The following is a 17,769-nucleotide window of genomic DNA, read 5'->3' as shown; positions in this document are numbered from 1 at the left end:
TACAAAAATGGGTCCAGTTAGATAGAATGGGTAAGATCCAGTATTTGACAGCACAACAAAGTGATTACAGTCAACAATAATTTATTGTACATTTTTAAATAACTAAAAGTATAATTAGACTGTAACACAAAGACATTATAAATACTTGAGGTGAAGAATTTTTAAAAAATTAATTGGATGGAAGCAAGAATGACTACAAGGAGACTAATTAGAAGGCAGATGAAGTAATCCAGACTAGATGATAGTAGCTGGAATTTGGGGTTGGTTAGCACGGGCAAAGAAAGAAGTAAATGGATTAGAAAGCTATCTGAGTGAATTCTCCACAGTCGCATTTGTTAAGAATTACTCTATGTTTCTAGCCATCACCTTCCTAGGCAGAAAAGAATGAGGGACAAGAATTTTTGAGCAGGGATAGGAAAACTTCTTCTTAATGGATCAGGAAGTAAATATTTTAGGCTTTGTGGGTCACATAGTCTACTATGTGTCCCATGTAGTTGAGTCTACTACTCAGCTCTACCACTGTAGTGGAAAAGCAACCATAGACAATATGTAAAGGAATGAACATGGTTGCCCTCCAATAAACCTTTATTTATAAAAATAGGTGTGCATGGGCTATAGTACCAATCTCTAGTTTCAGGAGAAAGATGAGTTCAGCTTTTAACTTGTTAGTTTCAAGGTGCCTCAGAGGCATCAAGTAGTAAGAGCTATATAAGAAGCAACTGGATATGTAATCCTGAAGTTCAGAACAGATAGATACATTTGAGATTGGTCAGAAAAGTGGCAATAGGCCAAGTGCGGTGGCTCATGCCTGTAATCCCAGCACTTTGGGAGGCCAAGAGGAAGGACTGCTTGAGCCCAGGAGTTTGAGACCAGTCTGGGCAAAATAGTGAGACCCCCCGTCTCTACAAAATATAAAAAAGTAGGCAGGTGCGGTGGCACACACCTATAGTCTCACCTATTCAAGAAGCTGACGTGGGAGGAGCACTTGAGCCCAGGAGGTTGAGGTTGCAGTGAGCCATGATTGTGCCACTGCACTCTAGCCTGGGTGACAGAACAAGACCTTGTCTCAAGAAAGAATAATAATAGTAAAAGAAAAAAGAAAAGGTGGCAATTGATGCCATGAAAAAAAAGTAAGATTGCCCAGGGCAAGTTAGCACAATAAAAAGAGGAAATGTCCTACTCAAGACCCAGAATAAAACCCCCATTTAAGGAACAAAGATAGGAAGAACAATGGGGAAGGAATATAAGAAGGGCATTCAAACAAGCCAAAAAACACAAAAACTAGAACTGAGTAATGTGCCAAAAGTGAGTATCTCATGAGAGAAGTATGGACTGACCAAGAGACTCAAATGCTGCTCAGAGATTGAAATAAGATCAGAATTCAAAATTATATATTGGATTTAACAAAGGGAAGAGGTTGCTGGTAGCTTTGCAAGAGAAATTCAGTAGGAATGAGGAAAGAAGCTAGACGGCAAGAAAAGATTAAGTGAAAGATACAGAAATGAAAGTGAGGAAGGACAATTCTAAGAGCTTTGGCACTGAAAGGGGATGAGAGAAAGAAGGTGGCAACTAGCTGCAGAGTGATAGGGGTGAAGGTGCTTTATGAATGGAAGAAATGTTTGTTTCTTTCCCACTAAACTGTGAGTACTATGATATGCAGATCATGTGTATCTCATCACCACATCCTTCTCACATAACTGAGTGACCAATACATTTGTTCACTGAGCATTTTTAACAGCAATGATAACAGAAAGGAGCTAAAAGATGAGGAGAATTTTAAGATACAGAAGAGAGAAAAGATAATCAGTAAAACCATAGCCTGTGAAGGCTATAAAGAATACATTTGGAGCACAGGAGGAGGAACTGGCTTTCCAGAGGATGTGGAACACCTCTTCCTTGTAACAAGGGGGAAGAAACAACATGGATACACATAGATAAAAGTAAATGCAGGTAAATATGGGCAAGAAGCTGAGGATATTTATTAACCAGGGGGCAAGTTTTCTAATCGTCCTCTAATGCATGAAATGATCTTGCATAATGAAGAACAGCCCAACACAGAATGCCAAAAGTAACAATAAGAAATGCTGAAATGAAGAGTTCCTGCAGGCTAACTCAAATCACAGGGTTAAAACTCTACTTGAGGACTCTCTTCTAACTAGAAAAAAATAGAATAATTTTTCATGGGAAAAGGAGAAATTGCATACTTCAATTTCTGCATTTCTCCCTCAGAAGCCTTCAGCTGCAGAAGGCCCTTGCTAAATGTTTGCAATATACAGTTACCTATAGCTATACCACTTTCACGAGAAACATGATCCTAACTTACATATTACGCACATGGAGAGAAGCTCAAGATAAAGATATACAGAGAAACTCATAACGTTTAACACATGAAACACATACCACTATTAAATGCAGTCCAGAGATCTGACAGTACATTTTTTAATAACCAAATTTTTTCTATGAAAGTCTGAGTCACTGCTGATTCATTAAATACAATGCTCAAACAATTTCTCACTCTTTTTAACTTATGCTATTTAATATAATCCAAGTTGGCCAGGCGCAATGGTTCACACCTGTAATCCCAACACTTGGGAAGGCCAAGGCAGGAGAATCACTTCAGCCCAGGAGTTTGAGACCAGCCTGGGCAACACGGTGAGACCCTCATCTCTACAAAATAAAAATAATTAGTCAGGTGTGGTGGTGTGTGTCTGTAGTCCTAGCTACTTGGGAGGCTAAAGAAGGAGGGATTCTTGAGTCGTGGCGAGAGGATCATTTGAGCCTAGGAGCTCAAGGTTACAGTGAGCTATGATTGCACCACTGCACTCCAGCCTGGGCAACAGAGTGAGACCCCCATCTCTAAAAATAATAAAATAATCCAGTTAAAAATACTGATTTCTGGCCGGATGCGGTGGCTAACGCCTGTAACCCCAGCACCTTGGGAGGACGAGGCAGGCAGATCACCTGGGGTCAGGAGTTCGAGACCAGCCTGACCAACATGGTGAAACCCTGTCTCTGCTAAAAATACAAAAATTAGCTGGGCATGGTGGCAGGCGCCTGCAATCCCAGCTACTCGGGAGGCTGAGGCAGGAGAATCGCTTGAACCCAGGAGGCAGAGGTTGCAGTGAACCGAGATTGCATCATTGCACTCCAGCCTGGGCGACAAGAGCAAGACTCCATCTCAAATAAATAAATAAATAAATGTAAAAACACTGATTTTTTAAACATATATACATGTATGTATGTGCGTGTATATGTGTGTGTGTATATATATACACATATGTGTATATATGTACATATATATGTGTACATATATACATATATATATATCCCAAAAAAGCAATAGTTACATTTTATCTTATACTTTTGACAAAATGTTTAACTTGAAGACACATACAATAAAAGTTAAAGTAGCTTCTTACCTTGACTACTCCATCAAAGCCAGGGATTGTATTAACCTCCGCTTTCTTAGCTAATAATTTGCTTTCAATCTTGTCACCCATGGCTTGAATAGCATGTGTGTCAGGTCCAATGAAAATGACATCTTCTGCTGCCTGTGGAGAAAAACAAGTCAAAATTTATAACAAGAACATTATGGAGCATGATGTGGAGTCACAATTTTATAAAAGAAAAGCCCATATGTGTATTTTCTAATTATTTTTATTGCAGAAACAACAGTTTTTGAGCCAACACATTAAAATACTATACTGCATATAGTACATGTGTGGATAGATGCACGCAACAAAGTCAAATGAAAACTACCGAAAGCACTGAAGAACTCCTGCTAGGTAAACAGTGTGCCTCGGAAAAGCCACTCTATGACACTGTACTTGTATATAACGTCCTACGCCACCTAATCTAGCCAGTAAGGTCACCCGTAAACACCTTATAAATCTCTGTGTTCCCAATAGCCTGCAGCATAGTGCCTAGTATAACACAAATATCCATATTTCCTGAACACCGATTCTGTGCCAGGCTCTGAGCTAAACACAGGAGATAACATGGATGAAGACAACAGGATATCAACAATTTCCAGGAAACGTGAACAGATCACTGACACCTCAGAGAAACAGACAAAAGAAAGTACATGTTTGCATCCTGTGACTACAAAAGATGAGTCAAAAATCCAGTGGGAATTTAACTGGGTAGGGTTCCGTTGCAATCAAAATCACTGCGCAAACCACACTGAATACCCTGACAATGGATCTACCTCTCTGTTTATGCCACTCTAATAAAAAAAAAAAAAAAGCTAATGACTTAAATAGATCTAGAGACAGAACAAAATATGATGCCATTAGCTCCACCACAGGGCATAGTCTAGAAAAGTAATGGGGGTATTTGCTGAGATAAAGGATGAAGTCATTACATAAAGAACTGAAGGTAAATATAAAATGGGAAAAACTAGACCTATATGCAGGCCTTCCTCGAGGAAGCCACCTAACTGCTGATTGTCCTACGACCTTGTGAGAGTTGGTATAAACAATAAACTGCATATTTGTATATCACTTTTACATCACCTGTTCATTCCATGTTAGCATTGCTGCCTGCAAAGAATCTTGACTTGGGAAAAAAGGTTCATTCTCCTGGTGACCAGGGCAGCTGAGTAGCCTGTTGCTTGGACTGCTCTCCTGGCCATCATGACCAGGAGGATTAAACCCACCCTGAGCAGGAAGTAGAAGTAGAACAAGGAATAAACACAAGGAATATAAAAGGAGATAAATATTTAAGAGGCGAGATGATGACTCCAACTTTGCACACGCTGAGCTGACAGGCCTCTGCAATAGTCAAGTATTCATGTTCAGGAGGCAGATATAGAGGTATAGAGGTTATTAGACAAGTCCAGGCTGAAATACAGATTTTTTCTTTTTTGAGACAGAGTCTCACTCTGTCACCAGGCTAGAGTGCAATGGCACAATCTTGGCTCACTGCAACCTCCGTCTCCTGGGTTCAAGCGATTCTCCTGCCTCAGCCTCCCGAGTAGCTGGGACTACAGGAGCGCGCCACCACGCCCAGCTAATTTTTGTATTTTTAGTAGAGATGGGGTTTCACCATATTGGCCAGGATGATCTCGACCTCTTGACCTCATGATCCACCGGCCTCCACCTCCCAAAGTGCTGGGATTACAGGCATGAGCCACCGCGCCTGGCCAAAATACAGATTTTTAAACGCATCAAATACACAACAGAATGAAAAGTTGTGAACGGCAGTCCAGGTGCAGTGGCTCACACCTGTACTCCCAGCACTTTGGGAGGCCGAGGAGGGCAGATCTTGAGGTCGGGAGATCGAGACCATCCTGACCAACATGGTGAAGGCCTGTCTCTACTTAAACTACAAAAAATTAGCTGGGCGTGGTGGCACGCGCCTGTAATCCCAGCTACTCGGGAGGCTGAGGCAGGAGAATTGCTTGAACCCGGGAGTCAGAGGTTGCAGTGAGCCGAGATGGAGCCACTACACTCCAGCCTGGCGACAGAGCGAGACTGCATCACAAAAAAATAAATATAAAAATAAAAGTTGTGAATGAAATCATTCAGAGAAAATAAGTAGAAAAGCCAATGTCTTTAAATTCAAGAGGTATGCTTCTCTCCTATCCAAAAGCAAAACAAAAGAAAAGGGAAATTTTAGACCCTGAGTCTAAAGCACCCATTTCTTTGAGTGACAATGTGGATAATATCTGACTTTTAAGTTTGATTAAAGAATTAAATAAAATAATGTACAGGAGGAAAACTATTATTTTCCTTCTACCCTTCTAAGTTTATGTCTAGGGCACCTATTACGAAAGATAGATTAACCAAAAAAACAAGCATACACATTTACTTAATGTAAGTTGTACATGACACTGGCACCTGCATAAGGAAATGAAAATCCAAAGAAACAGTTAAACTTCAGTGTTTTTATACAGGGTTGATGAGGACTGGTGAGTTATGGAGAGATGATAGCATGGAGAGCAAGAGGTAAGTGTCATAAACTGGGGAAAACTACTCAGATTACTCTGCGTCCTTTTCTCTATGGGGATGAGGATGCTCCTCTCTTCCAGATACAGGAAGGGCATCTCTCACATGAAGGTCTTAGGACCTGGTTCAGGGAAGGTCAGAAAGTCCCTCCTAGGTCTTAGGACCTGCTTCAGGGAAGAGAGGAAGGGGAAGGTCAGAGACCTTCGTGCTTCTGCTGTTTTCTCCAAATCCTTCAGCTTATATGCCAAGGTGCCAAATTTGGGAGTAGCATGTCCTAAACCCCATCAATAATAATACAAAGCACCAAGTTGAGTGCCACAACTGTTAGTTTTTGTCCACTTTCCAGAAGTCTTGATAAAAAGAAGACATTAGAATGGCCGGGCACAGTGGCTCACATCTGTAATCCCAGCACTTTGGGAGGCCAAGGCGGGCGGATCACCTGAGGTCAGGAGTTTGAGACCAGCCTGGCCAACATGGTGAAACCCTGTCTCTACTAAAAATACAAAAATCAGCTGGGCATGGTGGTGCGCGCCTGTAATCCCAACTACTCTGGAGGTTGAGGCAGAAGAACTGCTTGAACCTGGGAGGTGGAGTTTGCAGTGAGCCAAGATTGCACCACTGCACTCCAGCCTGGGCAACAGAGTGAGACTCTGTCTCCAGAAAAAAAAGAGGACACTAGAATAATAAGACAGCTAGGTCCACAGGACTCTAAAATAATATTATAGGAACCCAAATGCCTAGAATTTGCTGGTGTTACAAGTGGCAGGATGCTAGATAAGAAACCCCTTCAGCCATAAGAGGTGCTTATAAAGTATCTCTCTATCAAATGTTTTTGTATTTGGTTTTAGTAGAACCTTATTTTCGTGGAAAAAAAAAAATCTTATGCAAATCCCCAAAAATGTAAAGCACGTACGTAGGAAGTAGCGCTGCTCTGTATGAGGAGATAATAGTGGTAAGCCTACACCTCTATCAACTCTACGTCTCCAGGTGGATACATGAATCATTTCGGACCAGGACAATAATCATATTCATTTCTCTTTACCCAAAACCTGAAACCCACTAAACACTAAGTAAAGACAAGAGGAAACAATCAGGCTTCAACCATCAATTGTCTTTCCGTATTCTCATTTTACTTGCAAAGATGGAAAATTTTATTATAAATGCTGCTTTAAAAACGACTATGCCAGGCAGATGTAATCAAGCAATCAGAGTACCCACACAAAGAATTGAAGAAATAACATAAATGAGAGCATCCAAAATACATTATGATTATACAGTAAAACTTCTGATTAACAGGAGCCCAATGACCTGAAACACTGATTAACCAGATTTTTCTTGTGCATTCTAATTTGAGGAAAATTACTCAACCAAAAATGTAAAATTGTCAAAAAAAAAAAGCTCACATCAAGTATTTAGTGACTATTTTTTGTCCCACCCAATACAAAAGAAAAATAGCCAGTAGTATGCTGGATAACTACAAATGTTTCAATGACTTAACTTCCTTTTTATCAATGTGTTTTGGAAGTGCTCCCTAGGTTGGCCTTTAAAAGTAATTAAAGCAAAATGAGAAAGCAACATTAGAGGCTCTTGGTTCCCATAAATCTGTAACCAAAAAGGATGAGGTCAGGATAAGAGAGTGTGGTAACTGCAATGTGATGGAGCATGTTTCAAACGTTTTCAGTTCTTGACTAGGCAGCAGTGTGGTTTACAATAAAAGGCCAGATTTTATCCACCAGTAACCTTCGATACTCTTCTGTTAACCTGGTATTTTTTGTTATCCATCTAATTATCAGTTTCCCTTAATCACTGTAAGTTTTTTGTTATGCAATAGCAACCATATTTGTTTCCAAAAATATGCTTTTTAAGGTCCTTTTAAATTTACCTTGCATGATACATATAATATCTGAATGCAAATAAATGTCTTATGATCACAAAAAGCGGGCATTTTTCATCATTAAAGTGATTCATTTAAAAAAAAAATTATGAGCCAAGTGTGCCTGTAGTCCCAGGTACTTGGAAGGCTGAGCCAGGAGTATCTCTTGAGCCCAGATACTGTTCAAAGCTGTTGTGCGCTATGATGGCATCTATGACGAGCCACTACACTTCAGCATGGGCAACACAGCAAGACAAAAGAAGAGAAAGAAATTATGAAAAGCTGAAATCGCTGCTCCAAAATTCTACTCATTTCCTAAATTCTGTGATTTTATGGTTCTGGACAAATTTTAATAGAAGAATGGGGGAAAGGGTTGGGTTTGAGCAGTATGTTAAGGAAATGAGATTTAATTTACCATAGGCTTTATGTCAGGAATGAAGGACAGAAAGAATCATTGTAAAAATTAAAATGTATGATACCTATTTCATTCTTAGAAATACCACAAGTTAGTAAATTGCTATATCATGAATTCAGATTTTAAAGTGTATAGATTTTAGGCTCACCAAGAGTTGCTACTTGGATAACTACAAAACCAGGGTCAGAAGAAAAAGACAGCCATGGGGCTGGGCGCAGAGGGTCACACCTGTAATCTCAGCACTTTGGGAGGGCGAGGCAGGTGAGCTGCACGAGCTCAGGAGTTTGAAACCAGGCTGAGCAACATGGCAAAAACTTTTCTCTACAAAAAATATAAAAATTAGCCAGGCATGGTGGTATATACCTGTGGTCTCATGTGGTCCCAGCTACTCGGGAAGCTGAGGTAGGAGGATTGCTTGAGCCTAGGAGGTAGAGGCTGCAGTGAGCCAAGACTGCGTCACTCCACTCCAGCCTGGATGACAGAGTAAGACCCTGTCTCAAAAAAAAAAAAAAAGCCACGGAAAAACAGCTGAACTGTCCAAAAGACCCAGATTGTGGTTTTTAATACTATTCCATGCTAAAAGAAAAAAGTGTCTCTGGTAGAAAGGGCCAGTTCCAGGATTGGTTCAGGAAGTTAGCACATGAGATAAACTGAGTCAGAAAGAAAGCTTTCAAAAACTAATGTAGCAGATAGAAAGGAGCACCCACTGAATACAGTGATGTCAACAGGAACATCAAAAAGAATACTGGGGAGATTACAGGGTTAATTCATTCTTTTCAAGACCTCAGAATAAACCACTTCCGGCTATCTCTATTCAAGTGTTTGAACTTCTTGGGCATGAGTCACTGATTTTAAAATACATGGCTCTTTAAAAAGAAATGTAGAGAAAAACTAATTTTACACATTAAACTAAGCAAAATAAAAGTATCAAGGTAAAATCCAACATAATTCTTTTTGTTTTTTGTCTTGATACGAAGTCTCACTCCGGAGTGCAGCAGCGCAATCCTGGCTCATTGCAACCTCCGCCTCTGGGGTTCAAGCAATTCTCCTGCCTCAGCCTCCAAGTAGCTGGGACTACAGGCGCCCCCCACCATGCCTGGCTAATATGGTTTTATATTTTTAGCAGAGACAGGGTTTCACCATGTTGGCCAAGCTGGTCTCGAAATCCTGACCTCAAGTGATCCACCCACCTCGGCCTGCCAAAATTCTGGCATTACGGGTGTGAGCCACCATGCCTGGCCCCAACACAATGTTTTTATAAGGCAAAAAAAAAGGGACCAGAATAACATACATGTAAGGCAGGAAAGCACAGGAGAAAAACATACCAATACAACAGATCAAAACTATCATCTAATTTCTTTTTTTTTTTTTTTGAGACGGAGTCTCACTCTGTCACCCAGGCTGGAGTGCAGTGGCGCAACCTCAGCTCACTGCAACCTCCATCTCCCAGGTTCAAGCAATTCTCCTGCCTCAGCCTCCCAAGTAGCTGGGACTACAGACGCGCACCACCATGCCTGTCTAATTTTTTTTGTATTTGTAGTAGAGATGGAGTTTCATTATGTTGGCCAAGCTGGTATCGAACTCCTGATCTCGTGATCCGCCTACCTTGGCCTCCCAAAGTGCTGGGATTACAAGCGTGAGCCACCGCACCCGGCCTATCATCTAATATTTCAAAACAAGTTAAAAGACATTTTTAAATAACACATAACATAAAATAGTATAAATCAGATTTAGAAAAGCTCAGAAATGAGATGATAGAACCCAGGATACAATTAGAAACGAAAAAGAAAATCATTTCAGAAATGAAAACAGCTACAAAGAATGTAAGAGTGAATAAGGAAAACAGACAATGCCTTATGAGAAAGACAAAGTGAAAATAAAAATATTTAATTTAAATATAAAAAATGAATAAACAATACAGAAGAAGATGACAAATATTGAAGATAAAAAAGAACATCCAACATATGAATAATAGGAATCCTTGAAGAGAACCAAAGCAAAAAAAAAGAGCAAATATTAAAAATACAACTCAAGAAAATTTACTTGAACTAAAAATACATATTAAAAGACCACACTACAGGAGAAATTCATTCCAGGATGACCAACATACCAAGAAAAATTCTAGCAATATTACTTAAGTAAAAGAAAATGAAAAAAAAAACCAGGAATAGGTAACTTATACAAAAGAGAAATTTAAATAATCATCAGAGTTTGACAGCAACGTTTTATACCAAAAGAAAATGGAATAATAAACTCTTTTGAGTAAGAAACTCAAGGAAAGAAAGTATGAGCTAATAATGTTATTTTCTTTTTGGGGAACAGGGTCTTGCTCTGTTACCCAGCCTGGAGTGCAGGAGTGCCATTATAGTTCACTGCAGCCTCAAACTCCTGGGCTCAAGTGATCCTCCCATCTTGACCTCCTAAGTAGCTAGGACTACAGGTGTGTACTGCCGTGCCCAGGTTTTTTTGTTTTTTTTTGTTTTTTTTTTTTTTGGTGGGGGGTAGAGATGGAGTCTTGCTATGTTGCCTATGATGGTCTCAAACTCCTGGCCTCAAGTGATCCTCCTGCCTCAGCCTCCCAAAGTGTTGGGACTGCAGGCATGAGCCACCAGGCTGAGTCAAGCTAAGAATTTTAAATCCATAGAAGTCAGTGCAACTATAAAAGGAAGAGAAAATTTAACAACATGCAAGAACTCATAACCTCTGAGAAGTTCAATATAGCAGAGGTTTGCAAACTGGTGTGTAGGCCAAATCTGGCCCATTCACTGCCTGCTTTTGGTGTTTTGTTGTTGTTGTTGTCTGTTTTTTTTTTTTTTTTGAGACGCAGTTTCGCTCTTGTCGCCCAGGCTGGAATGCAATGGTGCAATCTCAGCTCACTGCAACCTCCAGCTCCCAGGTTCAAGCGATTCTCTGCCTCAGCCTCCCAAGTAGCTGCGATTACAGGCATGCACCACCACACCCAGCTAATTTTGTATTTTTAGTAGGGACAGGGTTTCGCCATGTTGGTCAGGCTGGTCTCAAACTCCTGACTTCAGATGATCCGCCCACCTCAGCCTCTCAAAATGCAGGGATTACAGGTGACAGCCACCGCACCTAGCCTCACTGCCTGTTTTTGTACAGTCCATGATCTAAGAAAAGATTTTACTAATTATTGGGGGTGGGGGGGCAGGCAAAAATTTTTTTTAAATACTGTATCATTACATGTGAAAATTATATGAAACTGAAACGTAGCCATGCTCATAGTTTACACTGTCTGTGATTGATTTCTCACTACAAGAATAAGAATGAGTACTAGCAGAGATCATAGGGCCTACAAAGCCAAAAATATTTACCCTCTGGCTCCTTACAGAAAAAGTTTGCCCACTCCTGTACTAGAGAATGAGCTTCAGGAAACTAAAATGACAAAAGAGATATCAACATAAAGAGCCGGGAGTTACTTGTAGAGCTAAAACTAAATGAAAGCTAAGGAGATATATATATAAAACCTTATAGATAACAGCCACAGTTTCTGGCAATATAGATATAGTACAACTTTTTTTTTTAATATTAAAGGAAGATTATGTACAAATACATTTTTAATGTCTTTAGTAAACATATTGGTAGTGGTATTAACATTGTTATCCTGAGATTGCTCTGTGTATAGCACCGGACAAGACAAATAAGCAATTGTGAGATATTCTAATTCTGTCATTTCCCCTATCCTTGAGAGTCAGAATTCTGAATCCAGAAGAATGAAGATACACAGAGGCAATAAAGAAGAGATTAAAGTTCTGCAATTTTGAATTGTAATGGAAAATATTGCTACAAACACAGGAGTTGTTTTGTCTCACATAAAATGTAGACTTTATTTAATTATACTTTTATATTGTTATATACATTATATATGAGAAAATGTTATGCGTATTTTATTAATACAGTATGATTATTATAATATAAATTTTTTTTATACACATACCCTATTTTGGGTTAGGGTTGGCATTATATTTAAACACATTTATATAGTAAATATATTGCCATATGGTATATATTTTATTAATATAATATAGTTAAGATAACATATTGTATTATAAGCAATATATATATATAACATAAAACACATATGTTAAAAACCTGTTAATATATATGTATATTTTATTTCCTAGCCTGCAACTAAAAAGGCTTAAAATGACCAATCAGTAGCAATGACCATGCCTAGTACCCCAACTGTGATCTCCAAATACCATTAGAAGAAGCCAAGGCATTTTGAAAAGATGGCTGATTAGAGTTGAACAGAAGGCCAGGCACTGTGGCTCACGCCTGTAATCCCAGCACTTTGGGAGGCGCAGGCGGGTGGATCACGAGGTCAGGAAATCGAGACCATTCTAGCTAACACGGTGAAACCCCGTCTATATCAAAAATACAAAAACAAAATTAGCCAGGCATGGTGGCAGGCTCCAGTAGTCCTACTCAGGAGGCTGAGGTGGGAGAATGGTGTGAACCCACGAGGCAGAGCTTGCAGTGAGCCGAGATCGCACCACTGCACTCCAGCCTGGGTGACAGTGAGATTCTGTCTCAAAAATAAATTAATAAATAAAAATAAAGAGTTGGAACAGAAAATGTAAAACATGAGCCTGGAATGTCCTGTCAGATCAGATAGCAAGGAAGCTAGAGAAGATTTTGAGGTCAAGTCGAAAAGACCTGTGAGTCAACTTAGGCCCCACGGACCAAAGAGGAACAACTTGACTTCACTAGTAATTTCAACACTATGACTTCATAGTGATTTTTTTAAAAGAATTGGTTAACTTCGAGGGATGATAAGGAACCAATCATTACTTCAGAAATGGTAAATAAAGGTAAAGAATTAAGCATTTATCTTGCTTTTCATATATGGATTGTACCAGTGGTAATAAAACAGTAAATGAGAAGAAGGGTTTCTTTCTAAATATATTCCAATTAACTAATGAAAAAAATGTTAGCATTAAACTACCAAAATTTTATAATCCAATAAATTACTAGATATGGGCAGTAAGCATCAAAGTCTGCTTATATCTTAAAAAGAGCTAAAAAGACATTATGTGCCTCCTATAGTCTTCATCAAAGGCATCAAATCCAAGTCTGATCCCATCTCTGAATTCAAGTGCCAATTTGTAGGAAACACCAAGAATGGGGGAAACCACTGAGCTACACCATCGCCGTGCAGTGAGCTAAGTCAACTCTGTAAGTCAAACACCCAAGTTCTTCAACAGATAAGTCATGAAGAAAAGGAAGCAAGAGGAGCCTACAGACTAAGATTTTAAAGACTTACCAAATTTAAAAATAAATGGACAAGACTTAAATATTGTGTCCAAGGTGGCACATTTGGACAATAAAATTATTTTTAAATGCAAAAAAAAAATGATTACCATAAAAGCCAAAGGAATGGGCATGTTTAGAGAGAGGCCGGAGGTTAGCACTGAGATGGGTCACACGGCCTTCCAGGATTCAGGGTAAACATCTGCGTCTGGACCTATTTCATGATTTCAAAATTGTTCGCCTTATAATAGTTCATTAAGCCATACGTTTCTTTTGTATAGTTCTCCTGTAACTGCCTTTTATTTTACAATAAAAATTTTGAAAACTATTTCAGAGTAGCCACCAACTTACAGGAGTGAAATCAACACACGGACTAGAAGCAGCTTCAGCAGCTCTATGCCCAGTGAAGTGTTTCTCAAGCCAGTTTGCCAGCCTCTTCCAGGGACTTTAGGCTTTTAAAAAAAAAAAAAAATTGTAAAGTACATTGTTATGTCTGGCTGGGATACTTCAGTAAAGATTCTCATTTTGTACAAAGTGAACCACGGTGAAATGTTTACTAGCACTAAAGGTTAAATGTGGCAACTGCAGGCTGGGTGTGGTGGCTCACGCCTGTAATCCCAGCACTTTGGGAGGCCGAGGCGGGCAGATCACCTGAGGTCAGGAGTTTGAGACCAGCCTGGTCAACATGGTGAAACCCCATCTCTACTAAAAATATAAAAAATAGCCAGGCATGGTGGTGTGCACCTGTTATCCCAGCTACTCGGAAGGCTGAGGCAGGAGAATCACTTGAGCCGGGAGGCAGAGGTTGCAGTGAGCCAAGATCATGCCATTGCATATCCAGCCTGGGCAACAAGAGTGAAACTCATCTCAAAAATAAATGAATGAATGAATGAATGAATGAATGAATGAATGAATGAATGAATGTGGCAACTGCAAAGTACGAAAACATTTGTTTCACTTGTTTGGACATGGACAGCCAGAACAGGAACTCACCTCTGCAGCATTACCATGTCCAAAACACTCAAGCTGTGCTCTTTAATCAGAGATTCAATCTTACTCCTGGGTTGCAAAGAAAAAGAATGTTCCCATTGCCATGAGTGCTGCTGAAATCACAGATGAGATGAGACTGCATTATCTGAGCAACAGAAACTAGGCATTAGGCCACCTGCACCAGTATTATGGAGACCGGCTCTGTAAAGGTCTGGGTACCACCAAATCAGTGATGAAATGAGAAGCAAATGAATAGAGAACAACTCATCCTCCTCCCTCTTTCTTCCTTACCTTTTTACTACCTCCACTTTATACTCCTGTGGCAAGCTGTGCAACACTGTGTATTGAGTGCCAGGAGCTGTACACTGTGCTGTAAATGTGGCAGACACACCTGCAAACAGATTTCTTAACGAATGTAAATAGTTTTGATTTCCAACAAGGCCATTTCTGGTACTCCTACGCAATATTACTCAGACTTTTATTTTTTTTATTGGAAAACAAGTCAGTTTAGCACCAGGATGAAATCTGGGGCATGTTAGTAACTGGACTCCAAAGAGTTACTGCATAAAAGAAGAATGGCCCCTTCTCCCGGCTTTTAGGTGTTAAAATTTACTTTGGCAGTTGGTTTTTAACCTGAACTCAGTGTACTTTAAACAATAATCATTAAAAATAAAAGATAAGGGCTGGGCACAGTGGCTCATGCCTGTAATCTCAGCACTTTGGGAGGCCAAGGTGCCTGGATCACTTGAGGTCCAGAGTTCGAGACCAGCCTGACCAACATGGTGAAACCATCTCTACTAAAACTACAAAAATTAGCTAGGCATGGTGGCATGCTCCTGTAATCCCAGCAACTCAGGAGCTGAGGCAGGAGAATCTATTGAACCTGGGAGACAGACGTTGTAGTGAGCCAAGATCACACCACTGTGCTCCACCCTGGGCGACAAAGTGACACTGTGTCTCAAAAAATAAAATTAAATTAAAACTAAAATAATAAAAGGTAAAGCCCAGGAGTTCAAGATCAGCCTGGACAACACAGTGGGGCCCCGTTTCTACAAAAAAAAAAATTTAAAAATTAACCAGGCATGGTCCCAGCTACACAGGAGGCCAAGGCAGGAGGACTGCTTGAGCCCAGGAGGTCAAGGCTGCAGTGAGCCGTGTTCACACCACTGCACTCCAGCCTGGGCAACAGAGCAAAATCCTGTCTCAAAAATAAATATATACAAATGAAAGATAAGGAGACCATTTGAATGCTGAGAGGGGAGAAACATTCCTAGTATCATTTTTGTGATCCTGAGTAAGTTCCAGTCCCCTGGGTAAGGATGTGCACTGGTACTAGTCAACAACGCACTGGAAGTCCTGAGTCCGTGCGATGGTAACAACACATTAGAGAAGACTGGAATATAAATCCTAATTAATTTTCCCCAACATTGACTGTGGGGCATCAACAAAGGGAGGAAGGAGCAGAATAACCTAGAAGAGGATGCCCTCAGCCTCTCACCTACTACATTTATAGGAGTCATTTTCTTTAACTCTTATCAGCTTATTGTAAATTAAAACCCAATTTAGCTGATTCATTAGGATAAGAACATAAAGGAATGTGATTGCTATGGGAGATGGGTAGTGGAAGGGGGTAAAGGTTCTGTTATTTTAAAATTCAAAAATAAAAACTTATAAACCCACACGATTTTTAAATGTTTGGGATGCTAATTGCAAATTCAATTAAAATCTAATGACATATTCACAAACTGTATTTAATTTATGGTACACTGTATGCTATGACTTAGTTTAACCAAAGGAACCTGTGTCTTTCTGTTTCAGTATTACTGGGATCTGGATTTCATTTAGTCTAAAGTATATTCTGTATTAAGTGTCTACTGGCACAATTAACTGAAGTAATACTATTACTTCCAGATGATAGCTACGTACGGTATTTAGTTAGGGAAAGAGAACAGTGGTAACTTTCCCCACTGTAACTGTTGGCAGAAGTTAAGTTTCCTACTTAAGTATATTTTAAGGAATATATTATAGTTAAATATAAAACCTTGTTTCTCCTACACTGATGGGGAGTGAGCATTACAGCAATAGAAAACTTTCTATTTTTAATATCTGGCAATTAAATGATTTCCATTTCTACTTTTTAGCTAACATTAAGTCAAAAAATTGTTCAATTTCTTTTATTAAATGTTTTGGGTTTCTGACCAAGGTACTTAGAACAAACAAGAGTTTTTTATTGATTACTTTAATAAAAACCATTTGAACAAACAAACTATAAATCTCAATATCTTTGTACTTTCCTGGTAAGCTTTTCAAATTTATGGAGGAAATTTTTTATTTTAAAAAATTTGAATTACTATATTCGTTATTAATTTTGGAAATGTTCTTTCTATTCCTAGAAGACTAAGATTAAAGTATGTTAGTGTTCTCCATTTCTTTTGTGCATATTTCATTTCTTCTTTTTATTTCCCTGTAATCAGCACGATACCACTTCCAGAGTCTTGTTGATTGTAAAGAAGAAAGAGCCTGGGTGGGTAAGCCTCACATTCTTCACTCTTTGTGCAGATCAGGATACTAAAAAGAGATGAGTTAACATAAACCTGAGTGGACTGTTAACCTTTTCGGGAAATGTAGATGCAATAACATTTCCAGCTGAAAGACTTATTCTGAGTTCCTAATGTTTAAGAATGCAAATGAAGTATTTTGTCTTCTCTGTGCCTGGAGGTGTTAGGTAAGAAAATAGAAAGAGGTTTCTAGGATTAGCTCCACAGATTTCCTTTATCATGTAAAACCTTAGACTGGTTGCACTGACAAGAATCAAAGAAAGGCAATATAGAAGATACCCAGAGAAAATTCAATAACTTGTTTAGCAATAACACTGAGAAAATTCGAGTTAACAAAAACAAGCTTTGGGATGAATTTTAGCCTCCCTCCTTTAAAGAAATGCTAGCTTTAATATTAGAACGCTAATGAAAATACATTGCCAAATACTGTTAATCAGTTTAAATAACACTAAATTTCTTTAGGTGAAATACTTAAATGTATCACTCAGCTATTTTTCAGAAGTTTATTTTTGCTTTACATAATAATAGCAATAATGCTTTAATTAAACATATCGATACAAATTTTAGTTTTTCTTTTAGATGTATCTTTTAAGAAGACGAGGTAAGAAGAAGGTAAGAAGCTTCACATTTAAATTTGGTATACATTGCTAAGGTCCTCCTCATTTCCATGAGGAGGAATTTGTTTTGAAGTTGTAATTTATTTTCTCTATACCT

The 17,769-nt window shown here is 39.1% G+C and overlaps 1 protein-coding gene across 5 annotated transcripts in view; it reads right to left on the bottom strand.

Annotated features, from left to right (window-relative positions):
- Window positions 1-17,769, bottom strand: part of PCCA (propionyl-CoA carboxylase subunit alpha) — a 461,053-nt gene that overhangs the window by 335,386 nt on the left and 107,898 nt on the right. For all 5 annotated transcript variants that reach the window (XM_024230769.3, XM_054529192.2, XM_054529194.2 and 2 more), the window contains exon 7: window positions 3,420-3,551. In XM_024230769.3, the coding sequence (XP_024086537.1) occupies window positions 3,420-3,551 (132 nt within the window). The remainder of the gene's footprint in view (window positions 1-3,419; window positions 3,552-17,769) is intronic.

Source organism: Pongo abelii, chromosome 14 (genome assembly GCF_028885655.2).
Source record: "Pongo abelii isolate AG06213 chromosome 14, NHGRI_mPonAbe1-v2.0_pri, whole genome shotgun sequence".
Lineage (NCBI taxonomy): Eukaryota > Metazoa > Chordata > Mammalia > Primates > Hominidae > Pongo > Pongo abelii.
The sequence above is the reverse complement of the archived record's forward strand: the minus strand, read 5'-3'. Positions and strand labels throughout refer to the sequence as shown.